General features: G+C 36.7%; 1 protein-coding gene across 4 annotated transcripts; it reads right to left on the bottom strand.

The window, feature by feature from the left end:
- Positions 1 to 2790: 2790 nt before the first annotated feature.
- On the bottom strand, positions 2791 to 17778 carry CLEC7A (C-type lectin domain containing 7A). Of its 4 annotated transcripts, XM_055566115.1 has the most exons (6): positions 17577 to 17778; positions 15385 to 15483; positions 14033 to 14170; positions 12671 to 12822; positions 8594 to 8712; positions 2791 to 4250 (listed from the first exon to the last, which is right to left on the bottom strand). In XM_055566115.1, exons 1-6 carry the CDS (start codon positions 17677 to 17679, stop codon positions 4118 to 4120), a joined length of 744 nt encoding a protein of 247 aa, XP_055422090.1. In that variant the 5' UTR covers positions 17680 to 17778; the 3' UTR covers positions 2791 to 4117. The 4 variants fall into 4 exon arrangements, with proteins under 4 accessions (XP_055422090.1, XP_055422089.1, XP_055422091.1 ...); XM_055566114.1 differs by lacking the exon at positions 14033 to 14170; XM_055566116.1 differs by lacking the exon at positions 8594 to 8712.
- Positions 17779 to 18040: the final 262 nt, after the last annotated feature.

The raw sequence follows: 18040 nt of genomic DNA on the forward strand, positions 1-18040 counted from the left end.
GTGTCTCCAGCTGTGTATTGTTCATCAAGTTATTTTAAATTAAACAAATATAATGAGACCTTTCCCTTCCATAACGCCCTGTAAGAAGCAGAAGATCAAAAAGTATTTGGCCATTTGCATTGGACTGATGTAAATATTAGAAAATGTTACAAGAGAAAAGACAGTAAAAAAAAAAAAAATGGAAGGGAGAGGTAAATGAAGCAAGAAGACAGAATATCAGAAATAGTCACAGTTGAGATGTTACAATTTAGGAGATGCTGATAATTATGATTCTAATGAAACAGTCATTCGAATTATTTCTCGAACTTCAGTTATTCAAGGGCTTCACTGGTGACTCAGACAGTAAAGAATCTGCCTGCAATGCAGGAGGCCCAGGTTCAATTCTTGGGTCAGGAAGATCCCCCTGAAGAAGGGAATGTCAATCCACTCCAGTAGTCTTGCCTGGAGAATTCCATTGACAGAGGAGCCTAGTGGGCTACAGTCCACAGGGTTGCAAAGAGTCAGATATGACTGAACGACTAACACGAATCAGTTATTCAAGGAGATCCTTAATAATTTTTACCAAAGAACCTACATTAAGATTTTTACTACTTGTCCATAAACGCTTAATTTTTTTCAACCATGACAAAGATTCTTACTTCATTGTAGGTTCTATTCTCAGATTCTGAGGCACATCAGTGGAAAACAAAACTCTGTACTTTTAGAGCCTACATGATATGGAGGAAGTCAGATGCTATACAAGAAAGATAGTAAGTAAGTAAACTGTAGAATATATTACACTATGATTAGAGTTATGGAAAAATACAGAAAATGAGGAAGATGAAGAACATACAGGGACTTCCCTGGTGTTCCAGTGGCTGAAACCCTGTGCTTCCAATGCAGGGGATCTGGGTCCCATTCCTGGTCAGTTTCCCACATGCCTCAATGAAGACCTGAGAGGCACCACTGAGACCCAGCATAGCCAAAATAAATAAATGTTAAAAAGAAAATAGAATGTTTGAGCAAATTCTGGGAGATGGTGAAGGACAGGGAGGCCAGGCGTGCTGCAGTCTATGCGATCGTGAAGAGTCAGACACGACTTAGCGATTGAACAGCTGCTTTGTAGGTGCTAGAAGACTACTTTGAAATAGAGTTGGACATTTTCAATAATGTAGTGAGAGTCAGCTTCATTAAGGACTTGCACACAGACTTGAAAGAGTCTGCAGAAATCTAAGGTAAGAATACTTCAGGTAAAGGGACCAGGAATTTCAAAGTCCCCGAGAGGCAAGCATGCTGGCTGTGACTGAGAAACTGCAAGGAAACCATTGTCATAAATCTAATGAGTGATGAGAAGAGACCCTCAGCTTGAAAGAGTAAAATTTTTTAGAGTAATACTCGGTTATTTTTATTTAATATTTTTGATGCATTAAATATTCAGTTTCTGGGTAAAAATAAAATCTATATATAAGACAAAAGACATATAAGAAGACATGGCCACCTAAGCTCACTAAAGATTTAATAGCAAAGACCATCAGATTATTCTTGCCTGGAGAATTCCATGGACAGAGGAGTCTGTCAGACTACAGCCCATGGGGTTGCAAAAAGTCAGATATGACTGGGAGACTAACACCCTCCCTTCAATCAGGATTATGGCATGCTATACTGGCCAGCAACTGTCTTGGTCAATATACAATTGTAAAGGTCTTTAGTTTTTTGGTTAGATTTTTTTTTTTTTTTAACTCAAATATGTGGGAAGTCAAGGAGAGTTTTAGTAGAGGGCTGGTATGACTTGTTTAAACTGAAACTCCAATGCTTTGGCCACCTGATGCAAAGAGCCCACTCATTAGAAAACACCCCTGCTGGGAAAGATTGTAGGCAGAAGAGGATGACTGGATGGCATCACTAACTCAATGGACATGAGTTTGAGCAAATTCTGGGAGATGGTGAAGGACAGGGAGGCCAGGCGTGCTGCAGTCTATGGGATCGTGAAGAGTCAGACACGACTTAGGGACTGAACAGCTGCTTTGTAGGTGCTAGAAGACTACTTTGAAAATTATTGCAATAACTCAAGCAAGAGGAGATGGTGATCCTTGAAGACGCACGTGTTTTCCGTATCATGATCATTCCTCATCTTGAATTACCCTTGAGACATAAGGTCTACTAGCTGCTCTTTTCATTTTTCTGTCACTTGGAAAAGCGTGGATGTTTTCTGTTCATTCTCAGGCACGATTCCACATTGGCTGTAATAGCAACAAGGAATGTATGGCATATTTTAGACAGCCTAGCTCTTGTTTAAATCATGCTTTCAATTTTCACTTATAGGTTATCGTTGCCTAGCCTGTCTGTTCTGGATAAGTACAGCTGAACATTCAGCATCCAGAACTATTTTCTTTGATTATCATGATTTCTTCAACTCATGCACTCCATTTTAAGGATACAGGAGAAAAAAATTAAACCAAAAACAAAATTAAAAATACATGGCATCTTTTCAAAATCCCACTTTATGCCTTAATTTAACTCAGCTTTAATAACCTTTTCATTTTCACATTTCTTTCCAGTGACAACCCCAGTTAGTGTATTAGAAAAGTCATAGTCACTTCATGAAAATTTTTTCTCCTTCTCTTAGATTTTTAAATATTTAAGATCTACAATTTGTTCTTCAGCACAAAACTACCTACTATACTACTTCGTCTCCAGTGCCAAATTTATCGTCATTTTTGGGGAAAAGGTAAACAATAATAGTGTTAATTACACATGGCACATAATTTAAATGCCAAATATTCTTTAATTAACATTTTTATTAAAGTGAAATCGCATAACAGTAATGATTTTAAAGTGAAAAATTCAGTGAACTTGACACAGTTTCTGTTCACATATTAATAAACACTAGAATATCTCTCCAGTAATTATGGAAATCCCCACTGGAAATATAAATAACACCAATGGGAAAGTTTAAAAAAAAATAAGAAAGAGACAAATCATCATATGAGGAAACTTATTTATGTTCCAATAATACCTTTTACAGTAATTTCTGAAAAATTGCTGAAAACTGCAAAACAGTCATCATAAAAATAATAAAATGTTTTGCATTACAAAGAAGAAGGCAATGGCACCCCACTCCAGTACTGTTGCCTGGAAAATCCCATGGATGGAGGAACCTGGTAGGCTGCAGTCCATGGGGTCGCTAAGAGTCCGACACGACTGAGCACCTTCGCTTTCACTTTCCACTTTCATGCACTGGAGAAGGAAATGGCAACCCACTCCAGTGTTCTTGCCTGGAAAATCCCATGGATGGAGGAGCCTGGTAGGCTGTAGTCCATGGGGTCGCACAGAGTCACAACTGAAGCGACTTAGCAACAGCAGCAGCAGCAGCATTACAAAATGTTAATACCTTAGTCAATAGGACAGGTTACTTTTTTATATTTATTAATCAGATCTTTTTTTTGATTGATAGTATTTAAAAAGAGAAATCTTTCTTACCAAAGCAGATTCCCTACAATTTCACATTGTACAAGATTCTCTTAGAGATATGGCAGACATATTATCTCAGTTATTTAATTAAGGAAAAAAAGATGCAACTAATGGTTTTTATGATGCTTTTGATCATAATCATGATGTTTAAAATAATAAAATGTCTCTGATTTTAGTAAAGCATGTTTTTTTCTTTTTTTCATTTAGCTATTCAAAATATATTTCTATCTGTGTCTGATACACTGCTAAAAGTGGAAGAATAAGTAGTGGAAACACAGCACATGTACTCCAGGGGCACTTTTTAGGACAAAATACAACTCTGGTATAGTCAGAAATCAAGATCTCCTGAAACACCAAGAATCCACAGCTAATCCAGGTAAACAGAACGGTAGAATGAAAATTCTACCATTGATAGAATGAAAATTCAAGGTCAGGTGTTCTGACTCCATTTCTAGGACTCTAATAATTAGAACACAATACTGATTACCGGATAGACTTGGGGAGTATGGAAATTGAAGCCTTCCATCCTGTTTCTCAGTTAAGATTGAAGTTGGATGAGCTCTCTTGATATTTTTTTCAGCAATTATTTTGACCTCAAATATGTCTCTTTTCTGTTTGGATTTATACCCTCCTTAGTATCTTACATACATCTCTCTGCTCCTCACCATTATACTGACAACTTCTTCTCACAAATACTGTATGAATGCGCACTACAAAGTTGGTCGTAAATGTCTGACACGTGGATCCATGCACAGTTGTGAGATGAGTCTTTTTTGGTAACTGTACTTCTGATTTGAAACCTGTTAGAATAAAATGCAATATGATAATTAGTACAAGCATAGGGAATACTATTAATATCTACTGTCTCCACAATACTGGCATAGTTGGTAAGGATATGGGTGAAAAAGAGTTTCCGAAGTGCATATTATTGAAAAAAAACCTTGAATTTAAATTCAAATTTTCCAAATAGTAGCATAACAACTTTCACTATTAAGGCATAAAAAGGACTCAAAAATTTTTTAAGAAATACTACTAGTTGAAAATAAAATTAAATACTACTCTGACAAAAAAGAAAAATCATTTAATACTTTATAATATTAAATTATAATACATAATAATTCTTTACTTATCTTTAAACCTTTTACCTAGAGGTATACTTATTACTTACTCCTTGGAAGGAAAGTTATCACCAACCTAGATAGCATATTCAAAAGCAGAGACATTACTTTGCCAACAAAGGTCCGTCTAGACAAGGCTATGGTTTTTCCAATAGTCATGTATGGATGTGAGAGTTGGACTGTGAAGAAGGCTGAGCGCCAAAGAACTGATGCTTTTGAACTGTGGTGTTGGAGAAGACTCTTGAGAATCCCTTGGACTGCAAGGAAATCCAACCAGCCCATTCTGAAGGAGATCAGCCCTGGGATTTCTTTGGAAGGAATGATGCTAAAGCTGAAACTCCAGTACTTTGGCCACCTCATGCGAAGAGTTGACTCATTGGAAAAGACTCTGAGGCTGGGAGGGATTGGGGACAGGAGGAGAAGGGGACGACAGAGGATGAGATGGCTGGATGGCATCACCGACTCGATGGACGTGAGTTTGAGTGAACTCCGGGAGTTAGTGATGGACAGGGAGGCCTGGCATGCTGCGATTCATGGGGTTGCAGAGTCAGACACGACTGAGCGACTGAACTGAACTGATACTTATTAAATAAAGTAGCAGTTTAGTAAAATTATTATTGGGTATATTTAGTGAGTAGACCAAGTAGAAGAGTTCTTGCTAATGGTGACTGAGAATTAAGTGAAGAATCACAGATATCAAGACCATTGAAAAGCAATTCAAACAACTTTCTATATTAAAAAAAAATACTTATTATTTTATTTATTTGGCTTCTCTGAGTCTTAGTTGTGGCATACAGTATTTTTGGTTGCAACATGTGAAGTCTTAGTTGAGACATACCTAGTTTTCTGACCCAGAATTGAACCCGGGCTTCCTGTACTGGGAATGTAGAGTCTTAGCTACTGGACCACCAAAGAAGTCCCAAACAACCCTATATTTTTTAATACATCCTGAAGGTTGTATTTTATTGCAATATAATGATAGACAATGAGAATTGGCCTTCCCTGGTGGCTGAGAGGGTAAGGTGTCTGCCCACAATGCAGGAGACCTGGGTTTGATCCCTGGGTTGGGAAGATCCCTTGGAGATGGAAATGTCAACCCACTTCCGTACTCTTGCCTGGAAAATGCCATGGACGGAGGAACCTGGTAGGCTAGAGTTCATGGGATTGCAAAGAGTCCTGAACGACTGAGCAACTTCACTTATGAGAATTACCATGAGTAAATATAAGCATGGCTCTGTTCTATTTGCCCTTAGTTTCCTAAGGGAGGAGTGTTAGTTATTTAGTCAAGCTCAAAGGGCATTACTGAGCCTCAGTGTAAAAGCTAAGGTCTGTACATCTTCATCCTGTACATCTTGTACATTCTGTACATCCTGTACATCTATCTCTTCTTAAGGTCTGTACATCTTCATCCTGTACATCTTGTACATTCTGTACATCCTGTACATCTATCTCTTCTTGGTCCTGAGGATGGAGGATTGAGAGAATTCTTCTGTTGAAATAATTAGGCCAAGGTCATGAAACAACTTTGATCCAGCCTCAGGGAGAATTCTGGCCAGTGTTCTTCTCCAAAATATCTTTTTGACATCTAAGAGATTTTGGAGAATGTACAGAGCCAGATTAAAATGACTGTCACTGATGAATAGTTACACATCAAAATGTTAATTTGGACCTACTCTTACGACTTTAGGGAGTCCACTAGTCAGTTTTTAAAATAGCAAACGAAAACTCAACACAAACAAGTGCTATAGAAAAATAACATATATATTTTGTCAAGATCATTTGTTAATAAATTCAATGTGCTTGACCAAAGTGAGATAGTTCAGTGGTATAAAATCAAAGTGTGATCATACTCAGCAGTTTGTACTAGTCACACCCAATAGTGCTTGCCAGAAGCAAATGAAAAGCCCCTCTGTAAAATTCAAATTAATTCTACAAAAATTTAAGATATGTTAAGCGCATTAACAACAACAACAACAAAAAACAATTCAGGCATAGATGAAAACAAAAAAATAAATGAATAAAAATAAGAAGAAAAATGCGACTTCCCCAGTGGTCCAGTGGCTAAGCCTCCACGCTCTCAATACAAGGAGCCCAGGTTCAATTCCTGTTTGAGAAACGAGACCCCACATGCTGCAACTGTGTTCGCATGCATACTGTAACCAAAAAGAACCCGCATGTCACAACAAAGACCCCACCCGATCAAATAAATACATGTTTTTAATTAGAAGAAAAAGATAACAGAAATAGATACACATGAGTATAAAACACTAGGTTATCAAACACAAATAGTAAAGCAACTATACAGTGTATTCTAGGAGTTAAAAGACAATATTGAGAATGTTTTGGAAAAGCTAAGAATTATAAATTGCAACTGGATAGATTTGAGAAATTATAAAACTTAAAAATTCATTAAACAAAGTTAAAAGCTTAATCAAGGCTTTTAACAGCAGTTTAACTGAAGAAGAGGAAAAATAATGAAACTGAAAGATGTACAACAGGTAAATAGGTTAAAGAAAAAAGACAAAACTATAGGAAAATGTAAATGAGACGTATAGGATATTGTGAATGGGTCTATAATACATTTAATTGGAATTATAGAAGAAGGGTAGAAAGTCAGGAAAGGGCAACATTTGAAGCAAGTATGGCTGAAAACTTCAAAGCTGAAAAAAGACATAAAACTTATATTGCTTTCAGATAATTGACCTTTCAAAAACAACAATAAAAATAGAATACATTATAATATCTTTTAATGCCTAAGAAAAAAGCTACAGATTTCTAATTTCATACTCAAAACATTTTTTAGAAAAGTTGAAATAAAGAGTTTTAGACACGCACAAAGAATTCAACTGTAAAACTTCAACTCTAAAGGAAATACAAATGTATTCTTCAGATTTTAAAAATGATTCAAAATGGAAGGTAGGAGAGGCAGAGAGGAATAAGAAGCAGTGAAAACCATGAATCTGTGGGGAAAATCTAATAAACTGCATAGACTTCTATTGTTTTCTAGGGCTATATTTTTATTGACTCCAAGATGACATCAATTGTTGGTCGGTTCCCATTTATTTAATTTTATACTGTGAAATAAATGCATCCGAAATGAGAATTTAGCAGAAAACCCAGCAGAAGCTGGAAAACAAAGGACTATTTTGGTGCAGGGGTAAATGAAAAAAAAAAAAACTGCCCAACAGAAAAAGACTAACAAAAAATGTGCATTTCTCAATCTTGCCACCAGGTGGAGTATTATTGCCAGTGTTAGTCAGTCGTGTCTAACTGCCACACCACGGACTGTAGCCCAAGAGGATCCTCTGTCCATGGAATTTCCCAAGCAAGAATACTGGAGTGAGTTGCCACTTCCTTTTGCAGGGGAGCTTCCACACCCAGGGATCAAAACCGGGTCTCCTGCACTGCACGTAGATTCTTTACCATCTGAGCCACCAGGGAAGGTGGAAGGTGGGAGGAAAAAATTATACCCCCAGGATGATGAACCACAAGCTGCTTACTCATACAATTTCTCTATCTGAACCCATGATAAAAAGCATGTGCCAGACACTGTGCCAAGTGATTTTACTTTTATCTCAAAATCTTTAGAGGTAGGAATTATTTTTATTCTTCTTTACAGATTTGGAAAGGGGGGCACAGATAAGATTAAGCAATTTATCCAGTGCCACACAGTGAGATGACTAGACTTAGGCTGAAAACTGACTTCAAAGCCCTGCTCTTAACCACAGCTTTACACTGAGTGATTGCTCCTTCCTGGGAAGCTTCAAACACACGCCCTCCTGGTAAGAAAGCTGAGGAACCACTTGTGTTGATATCTTGAAGTGACCACTCAGCACTTTTTGACTGTAAGTCCTCCTCTATCCTCTTGTTTTACTTTTTTTCCCCTGGCTCGGTGTCTCTTCCCATCACTATGTTTCTTTTTCTCTCTCTTCCTTATTATGGCCAACAGATTGGATCCTTAACTGTGTGACATGCTCTTACCTCTCTGAGAGAAGGTATGAAGCTTTGTCTCTCTGGATACTTACAGGTTAGACAACAAGGTGGAGCCATCCTCCCAGAGCCATGGTTCTTCTGTCCGACGGCGAGAAAGCCCTATCCAGAATGAATGATCAGGTTGGGAAGACACTTGCCTTGCTATAAACTCCTGTAAGGAAACATAAATACAAGTCAAGGAGAAAGAAAGAGAGACAGTGAAGGACAGAGATGATAGAGACAGGCAAGATACAGAGAAAGACTGTTAGGAGATTTTGAGAGACAGAGATTGAATCACCTTGATGGAGGATGCATGCATATACTGGCATCAGCCTAGATAGATGTGCCAATTCTTGAATGCCACTCACTGTCTCAAACAGCATATCTCATTTTTTCAGAGTCCTTATCGTTTAATTTTCCAACAAAGAATAGATCCTTCTTTTACGTATAGCTGTCCAGCTTTCCCAGAATGACTTATTAAAAAGATTGTCTTTTCTGCATTGTATATTCCTGGCTCTTTTGTCATAGATTAGGTGACCATAGGTGCATGGGTTTACTTCTGGACTTTCCATCCTATTCCATTGATCTATATTTCTGCTTTAGTGCCAGAACCATACTATCTTGATGACTGTATAGTCTGAAGTCAGGGAGCCTGATTCCTCCTGCTCTGTTTTTTTCTCCTCAAGATTGCTTTGGCTATTTGGGGTCTTTTGTGTTTCCATACAAATTGCAAAAATCTTCTAATTTTGTGAAAAAAGCCATTTGTAATTTAATAGGAAAATTTCATTGAATCTGTAGATTGTTTGGGGTAGTATAGTTATGTTCACAGTACTAGTCTTCCAATTCAAGAACATGGTATGTCTTTCCATCTGTTTGTGTCATCTTTGATTTCTTTCATCAGTATCTTATAGTTTTCTGAGTATGGGTTTTTTGCCTGCATCAGTTCAGTTCAGTTCAGTCACTCAGTCGTGTCCGACTCTTTGTGACCCCATGGACTGCAGCACGCCAGGCCTTTCTGTCCATTACCAACTCCCAGAGTTTATGCAAACTCATGTCCATAGAGTCAGTGATGCCATCCAACCATCTCATCCTCTGTCGTCCTATTCTCCTCCCATCTTCAATCTTTCCCAGCATCAGGGTCTTTTCAAATGAGTCAGCTCTTTGCATCAGGTGGCCAAAATATTGGAGTTTCAGCTTCAACATCAGTCCTTCCAATGAACACCCAGGACTGATTTCCTTTAGGATGGACTGGCTGGATCTCCTTGTAGTCCAAGGGACTCTCAAGAGTCTTCTCCAACACCACAGTTCAAAAGCATCAATTCTTCTGCACTTTCTTTGCCTCCATAAGTTAGGTTTATTCTGAGGTATTATCCTTTCTATTGCAATGGTAAGTGAAATTAGAACACTCGCTAACTCTATACATAAAAGTAAACTCAAAATGATTTAAAAACCTAAATATAAGGCTGAACACTGTAAGTCTTAGAGAAAAGCATAGGCAGAACACTCTTTGACATAAATAGCAGCAAGATCTTTTTTGACCCACCTTCTAGAATAATGAAAATAAAAACATATGAAAATAGGTAACAAATGAGACCTAATTAAACTTAAAGCTTTTGTACCACAAAGGAAACCATAAGCAAGACAAAAAGACAGTCCTTAGAATGGCAGAAAATATTTGCAAACAAAACAACTGACAAGGGGTTGATCTCCAAAATATACAAACAGCTCATGCAACTCAGTATCAACACAAGAGACAACAAAATAAAATGGGCATAAGACCTAAAGAGACATTTCTCCAAAGAAGACATACAAATGGCCAACAAATCCATGTAAAGATGTTCAACATCACTAACTATTAGAGAAATGCAATTCAAGACTACGATGAAGTATCACCAGCGGTGACACCAGTCAGAAGGGCCATCATCAAAAAACTACAAACAATAAATTCTAGAGAGGTTGTGGAGAGAATGGAACCCTCCTACACTGTTGGTAGGAATGTAAATTGGTACAGCCACTATGGAGAACAGTATGGAAGTTTCTCAAAAAACTAGAAGTAGAACTTGCATATGACCCAGCAATACCAATGCTGGACATATACCCAGAAAAAATGGTAATTCGAAATGTCACATGCACCTCAGTGTTCATTGCAGCACTATTTGAAATAGCCAGGACATTATAGCAACCTAAATTTCCATCAACAGAGAAATGGATAAAGAAGATGTAGTACATAAAAACAATGGAATATCACTCAGGTATAAAAATGAATGAAATAGCGCCATTGGCAGAGACATGGATGGACTTAGAGACGGACTGCCATACACCATGAAGTAAATCAGAAAGAGAAAAATAAATATCATATAATGTCGCTTATATGGGGAATCTGGAAAAAGTGATACAAATGAACTTATGTGCAAAGAAGAAATAGAGACACAGACATAGAGAACAAATTTAAGAATACCAAGGGGGAAAGGAGAGAGGGATGAATTGGGAGATTGGGACTGATATATAAATATATACTTGGGCTCAATGCTCGTGCTCAGTCACTCAGTCGTGTCCGACTCTTTGCCACCCTATGGACTGTAGCTTGCTGAGCTCCTTTGTCCATGGGATTCTCCAGGCAAGAATACTGGAGTGGGTTGCCATGCCCTTCTCCAGGGGAATCTTCCCGACCCAAGGAACCCAGGTCTCCTGCATCTTTGGCATCACAGGCAGATTCTTTACCACTGAGCCACCAGGGGAGTCCCATACATACATGCCTATGTATAAAAGAGATTACTAATGACAACCTACCATATAGCACAGGGAACTCTACTCAGTGCTCTGTGGTGATCTAAATGGAAAGGAAATCTTAAAAAAAGGGGACTCTGTTTTATAGCAGAAACTAACACAGCATCCTAAAGCAACTATACTCCAATAAAATTTAATATAAATAAATAAATCATTGATGTCAAAATGGTGCTTCCTGCATTCAATCTACCAGAATAAATCCAAGAATGACAGAGTCTGTAGGCCATGTTCATGGATGACAGGCTACTATCATTGCCACAATTTTAATTGAAAATATAAGTTTATATAGCCTTTGTCAAGAAATGCTTCACAGAGTTAGATGACTATCTTAAAACAGTTTAGTTCTACTGCATGTTTTATGAATAAGTAATCTAGGGGTTAATGATCATATTTGAATTGTTGACAAATATAACTCAACAAAGTGGCAATTATAGGAAGGTCTAAAAGCCAGACAGACTTCCAGTCCCATGCCCCTTTTTTTTTTTTGCCATACATCTACTTCCATTAATTTTTATGTCAACTACAACTGTGGGGAAAACAAAACAGAAACACAAAAATTGAGAGTAATAAAAGTAAGTATAGAAGTTGTAGGTTGTTCAGATTTATAAGGTAGAATATTCCCTGACTATTAACTTCTCCTCGTATCTCATCTGAGTTCTATCCTTCAGGCAAGATGCATTGTAAGTTGCTCTTTTTCTGTGCAATTTTTATGTCTACAGGAATTTCTCTCTCTGAATTTCTATGGCATTTGGTGCCAATACAAGATATTTAACTTTTAACAGCTGTTGAGTTGTTTCTATTTTCTTAAAAATTATTTGAGCATGGCTAGAAGTTTAAACCTCTTTGCCTTTCCCAGTATCTTGCAAGGAATAAATTATTTATAAGTGTATATTATCATAGCTTGATAATTATGGTGATAAGGGGAAGAACCTTCTATTTCACTGTACCACATTTAAAACCTAAAGTCCAAACCCACAAAAATGAGTGTGGCTTGATTATTATAATAGAGTCAACTTGGAGTTGTGTTTAAAGGATTAATTTTAAAGTGTAATGTACTGGAGTGGGTTTTCATTTCCTTCCCAACCCAGAGATCGAATCTGGGTCTCCTGCATTGCAGGTGAATTCTTTGCCAACTGAGCTAGCAGGGAAATCCAAAATGTGTTCATATTTTAATTAATTAAAAAGAAAGGCATGTATTATATACTTTACTCAATATATGTTATTATTATAATTATGGAGAATATGTAAAATTACTTTCTCTTAGGGAAAATAGTTATCTGGAAACTATCTCTACTTTTCTGCTCAGTATAGACCACAGATATTATAACCAAATTTACACTTACCAACTCTTTTGAGCTGTCTATCTTCAGGAGATTAGAGCCCAGTTGAAAGCATTGTCTTTTACTTCCATCCCAGGAATCTAATAGTGTGCTAAATAGATAACAGCTATCCTCATGTGTGATCCAGTTAGGGGAACAAGAGCTAGAGAAAACTCCTGGAAATAAAAGATAAATACAGTGAGGTTCATACTATGAATGGTACTTCAGTACAGGTATGAAATCCTAAGGACATAATAATCAATAAATTGCCATGAATATATTTCATTTTCAATTCAAATTATATAGATATAACTTTACAGAAGGGATCATATTAAAACCCACATTCATTTACAGCTAAAAAATAATTGAGTGGCTACAGTGTTTTAGACTATCAACTCTCCTTTCTTTCTTGCCTTGTCTTCCATGCCTTCACAGTCAGCTCAAAACTCCTTTTCTCCATGATAACTCTCAAAATAAACCAATGCAATGTCAGTCATTGAGATACACAATAATTTCATGTTGACTTATTTTACAAGTGTGACATCTATTTCAGAATGCAATTCACCAAATAAGAAAAGTATAAGAGCATTCATTCACATTACAGAGTAATGTGATAAAGACAGTGAAGAGGTATGTGTCCAGAGATGGAAAATTGAAGTCCAAATATTGTCATGCTCAATAATGGTGCAATTAGGAATTAAAGTCTACTGTATACAAAATGGTAATTAAATCAATTAATTTGTATGATTAAAGAAAAACAAACTTAACTGGTTTTGTATGGCAAAACCAATACAATATTATAAAGCAATTAGCCTCCAATTAAAATAAATAAATTTATATTAAAAAAGAAACATGTTTATTAGGTTTATAGATATTAAACATATCTATGAACCTTTAAATTCTTAGCAACACTTTACCTTCTTTCCTTTTTCTATTCTTTTTTTTTTTTTTAACCTTTTCTGGTGTCCTATTTCCTATTTTAACTATATCACTTTAAAATGTCTTTTCCCTATGGTGTGAGAACACATTATGTTTCTTCAAATCAAATTACACAAACCTATAAAAGCTTAAATATGTGAAAAATCAGTGATTTGAAAAAAATCCAACTAAGTTGGAGATTCAACTAAGTTCATAAGGTATTTATGCTATCACTTTGTAATCTGGATCTCCTGCATTGCAGGCAGATACTTTATTATCTGAGCCCCTAGAGAAGCCCTTGTATATTGCAGAGGACTTATTTTACTGAGATAATACTGCTGTGGGCTTTATTAGAATGCAGAATCACCACATGTAAAAGTACTTTCTTCATCCCCTGCTCCAAGCCTTAGTACCAAAAATTAAGCCTTCTGAATCAAGGATTTTATTAATCCTTAATTCTGCCCTTGCCTGTGGTCTTGGGAGCCTTGGAAGGTATCACACTATCTTCTAAAGATGATTGTGTGGGTTGACTCTGGTTGTCTTTATTTCTTGATGGAAAGCTGTCACTCTTCAACAGGTTGTTCCCTGAACTGGATCTCCAAATACCTTCATATACCAACAACAATAGTAATGACAGAAAAAAAAAAGTCATTTTTACTATGTTTGAGAATTAAAATTCAAAAATCTACATTTTTGTTGGAATATAAAGGGATGCATTCTTGATTAGTGATAAATAGGTAATACATTGCTGATGGAGAGGTAGAGATAGATGGTAGATAGATAGGTGATAGCTTGAATAGATGGAAAAAAGAAATAACTTCCATAAGGAAGATTTAATACAAAAGATAAAAATGAAGTAGATAGGAGGATGGGGGAAAGTAAGAGGCAAATGGAATATAGTCCTTTGGTACCACGATGGATTTGAAATAGTAATAAATCTTCTTTATTATAATATTTTAAAAATGAGAGTTCCTTGAGAATCTGCCAGGTGACTATAACATAGAATGTATTCAATAAACACATGACTAGTTAAGAAATCTTTCATGCTTTCATATACCCTTTTCAAAGGCACAATAATACTTTATCCAAAATGGAATTCATGAATGATAAAATCTAAGGAAATGTATTCATCTATTACAAAATAACTACTTAGAATTTCATAAGTGCTTTGAGTATTTCCTGATATTATCCAAAGGCATTTAAAGACAGGTGTAAAACAATTTCCTTAAATCATGAGATGTAAAAAATAGCTTAAATTCTTTAGGGAATTTATCTCTTAGGAAGATAAGCACCAATTGCACTTCCTTCACCTCCACTGGTTTCCTTTCATTAATTTATCCTAGGAATTTCACAGCTTTGAAACCAGCTATTCAAGGAAATATTGTAGATAAGAGTATGAGTTATCAAGACAGATCGCCTGCATTTCTAATCATGGTCCTAATGTTAACTAGTTTGTGACCCTAGAAGTAAAGTTAGAACTCATAACATCAATTCAAAGGGTCGGTATTCAGATCCAGGTAGATTATGTTATACTCTTAAGAGAGTACCTGAGGGACTTCCCTTGTAGTCCAGTGGTTAAGACTTGACTTTACAGTGTAGGGGGTATGAGTTCTATCCCTGCTCTGGGAACTAAGATCCCACATGTCTTAGGGCCAAAAAAACAAAACATAAAACAGAAGTAACATTGTAACAAATTGAATAAAGATGTGAAAAATGGCCCACATTAAAAAAAAAAAAAATGTTTCCTTAAAAGCGTGCCTGAAACATCATAAATGCTTATTAAATGTCTGTTGCTGTTCATCTTCCCCACCAATACTTACCCGAGGTACTCAGGACCACAGTTACCACCAGCATCACTGAGCATAAAATGCCCAGAGCCACAGCAATCAGACGCCAATGCGAGGATGCAGCACAAAGCCCTAGAAAGCCAAAGGGAGCAGAAACTGAATCAAGAAACAGGATGACAAATCACTGAGCACTTCAGTTCTGCAGTTCATCAAAATCTGATACCCAGATAACCTACTCATCTAGGGTTAGTCTGAATTTTTCTCCCTCTTTAGTGTACCTCTTCAGGGTCAGCAACTGTAATTTGAGCACAGTGCCTTGAGAGCTGTGCACTCCTAATTTCAGCTCCACATTGATATCTATAGGTTTTGACACTACCAGGATTCCCATCCAGTCTTAGAAGAGACAGCTTAATGCAACAGAAATAACACTGGTTAGGAAGGGTAATCTTCCTCTTTCACTTATTTCTTGCCTGTCATTGGGCAAATTACTTCTTCCGTTTTTCCATTTCTCTTTGTGAAAAATTAGGGTAATGATGCATCAAAGAATGACTGTGAGAATCAACACAAGTAAAAGCACCTAGTTTAGAGACTACTAGCACATTATAGGCAACCCACAGTTTGTTCACACACACCTATAAACACACACATGCCTTCCTATCTCTTGCTTCACCATGTTTTTCCATTCTTCCCCAGTAAGTTGCCCAAGAAAACAAAACTGTGTGACAAGAGGAAAATAATTGTGCAATGGGAATGGCCAGAAAGCAGAAGAGAGCAAATGCTGATGTCAAAACCTGTGAATAATCTCTTTCTTGATAACAGGAAATTCACTTTATATTAATATCACCAGATCAAGACTGAGAATAAGCAATAAGAGCATTTCAGAGAACTGTCAAATAGAAGACTCGTAGAGGAGATTAAATTGCTCACTCAGTGAAGAGAGAAATATTTTAACGCCCTTCTCCAGATTTCACTTTTTTTACATAATGTCTAAGATTCATGTCCTGATAATGGAATCTTTTATCTAACTCACATATATTTCTTCACTGTTACACAAAGAACTTTTTGTTTAATTTTTTTTTTTTCCAAATCAATCTCATGATACACATAAAAAAATCAGATTTGGGATTCTAAACCATTTGACTTCTTTTATTTTTAATTAAACTTTTTATTTTGTATTGGAGTATGGCTTCTCTGGTGGCTCAGTGGTAAATAATCTGCCTGCAATGCAGGAGCCATGGGAGAAATGAGTTCCATCTCTGGGTGGAAGTTATTCTTGTCTGGGAAATCCCATGAGGTTGCAAAGAATCAAATACCACTGAGCGACTAAGCACAAAAAAATGAAGTATATTGATGTATAGTCTATTAACAATGTTGTGATATTTCAGGTGGACAGCAAAGAGACTCAGCGATACCTACACATGTATCCATTCTCCCTTGAACTCCCTCCAGTCCAGGCTTTCACATAACATTGAACAGAGTTCCCTGTGCTATACAGTAGGTTCTTATTATCTAAACCCTGACTTCTGACCACCCTTTGGTCTTTTCCACAAAATCCTGTTGTTTTTTCTGCCTTCTTTCTTTTTTTTTTCTAACTCCAGTATCCTGATGTTATTCATATGCACTTCTTTACGTTCCCTCAAACTTCATTCTACAATTTACTCTTTTCTGTCAAACAAGTCACTCTCATTGAAATTCCTTCATCTTTGCATTTCATCACATTTATCACCAACTCCTTACTTTTGAAGCATCTGTCTCTATAGAACAGAAAAAGTGTGAGTATTTTCTATCATCATAATAATTAACTTCAATGCATTTGATCCTTGAACAACACAGGGTTTAGGGGCACTGGTCCTCCCCACACTATACCTTATAGTTGGCCCTCTATATCTGCAGTTTCTCCATATCCACAGTTTGACATCCATGGATTCAACCAACTACAGATCGTCTAGTAGTGTGCTATTTACTTTTGAAAAACATTGATGTATAAGTGGATCTGTGCAGTTCAAACCCGTGTTATCCAAAGATCAACTGTGCTAGTGATTAGCCATTGAATGGTTGCCCAGAGAACAGTCTTAGTGCTCATTCAAATTATCTTCAGTGACTTCTGAAAACCTTTTAAAATATATTAATAAAAGCCTGGAAAATCAGAATTCTGTCCAATTTTTTCCACTTCTAGTTTTAGTTGTAAGAATGTGAATCTTGAAGTCAGAAAGAAAAAGATATACCTTTCTCTGAGACTATAGATCTCCTGGTGATGTTGCGAGAGCTGAAGTCTAATTGAGTATATCCATCTTCATCCAAATTTTCTACTGAAGATTGATATTCCATTGTTCTACTGAGTTCCTGAATTGACACAGCATCTGAGAGCTTTCTTCTTTCTCCTAAGACAACTGCCTGTGGACAAAAGAGGATCTGTGAGTCAGGTCATGTGGGAGACGCATTTACTAGGCTTAAACAAGTTGAGCTAAAGTAGTCCAACCAGATACCCAAAAGCAGGAAATGAAAAACTATACTGTGGTAATTTCCCATTGGTGCCTTTAGATCCTGTTTCAGAGACTGATGACTCTTCAGAAAATTATAAGGTAGGACTTCCCTAGTGGCTCAGTGGTAAAGAATCCACCTGCCAATGCAAGAGACATGGGTTTGATCCCTGATCCAGGAAGATTCCACATGCTGAGGAGTGACCAAG

Source organism: Bubalus kerabau, chromosome 1 (assembly GCF_029407905.1).
Source record: "Bubalus kerabau isolate K-KA32 ecotype Philippines breed swamp buffalo chromosome 1, PCC_UOA_SB_1v2, whole genome shotgun sequence".
NCBI lineage: Eukaryota > Metazoa > Chordata > Mammalia > Artiodactyla > Bovidae > Bubalus > Bubalus kerabau.

Excerpts from the sequence above, each read along its gene's own strand:
- CLEC7A (XM_055566115.1), bottom strand. The coding sequence starts at position 17,679 with ATGGAATATCAATCTTCAGTAGAAAATTTGGATGAAGATGGATATACT. Across the intron at positions 14,171-15,384 it reads TGTGGTCCTGAGTACCTCGG|GTATTTGGAGATCCAGTTCA; the intron begins GTAAGTATTGGT and ends TGGTATATGAAG. Across the intron at positions 12,823-14,032 it reads CAAGGCTCCCAAGACCACAG|GAGTTTTCTCTAGCTCTTGT; the intron begins GCAAGGGCAGAA and ends TTTTATTTCCAG.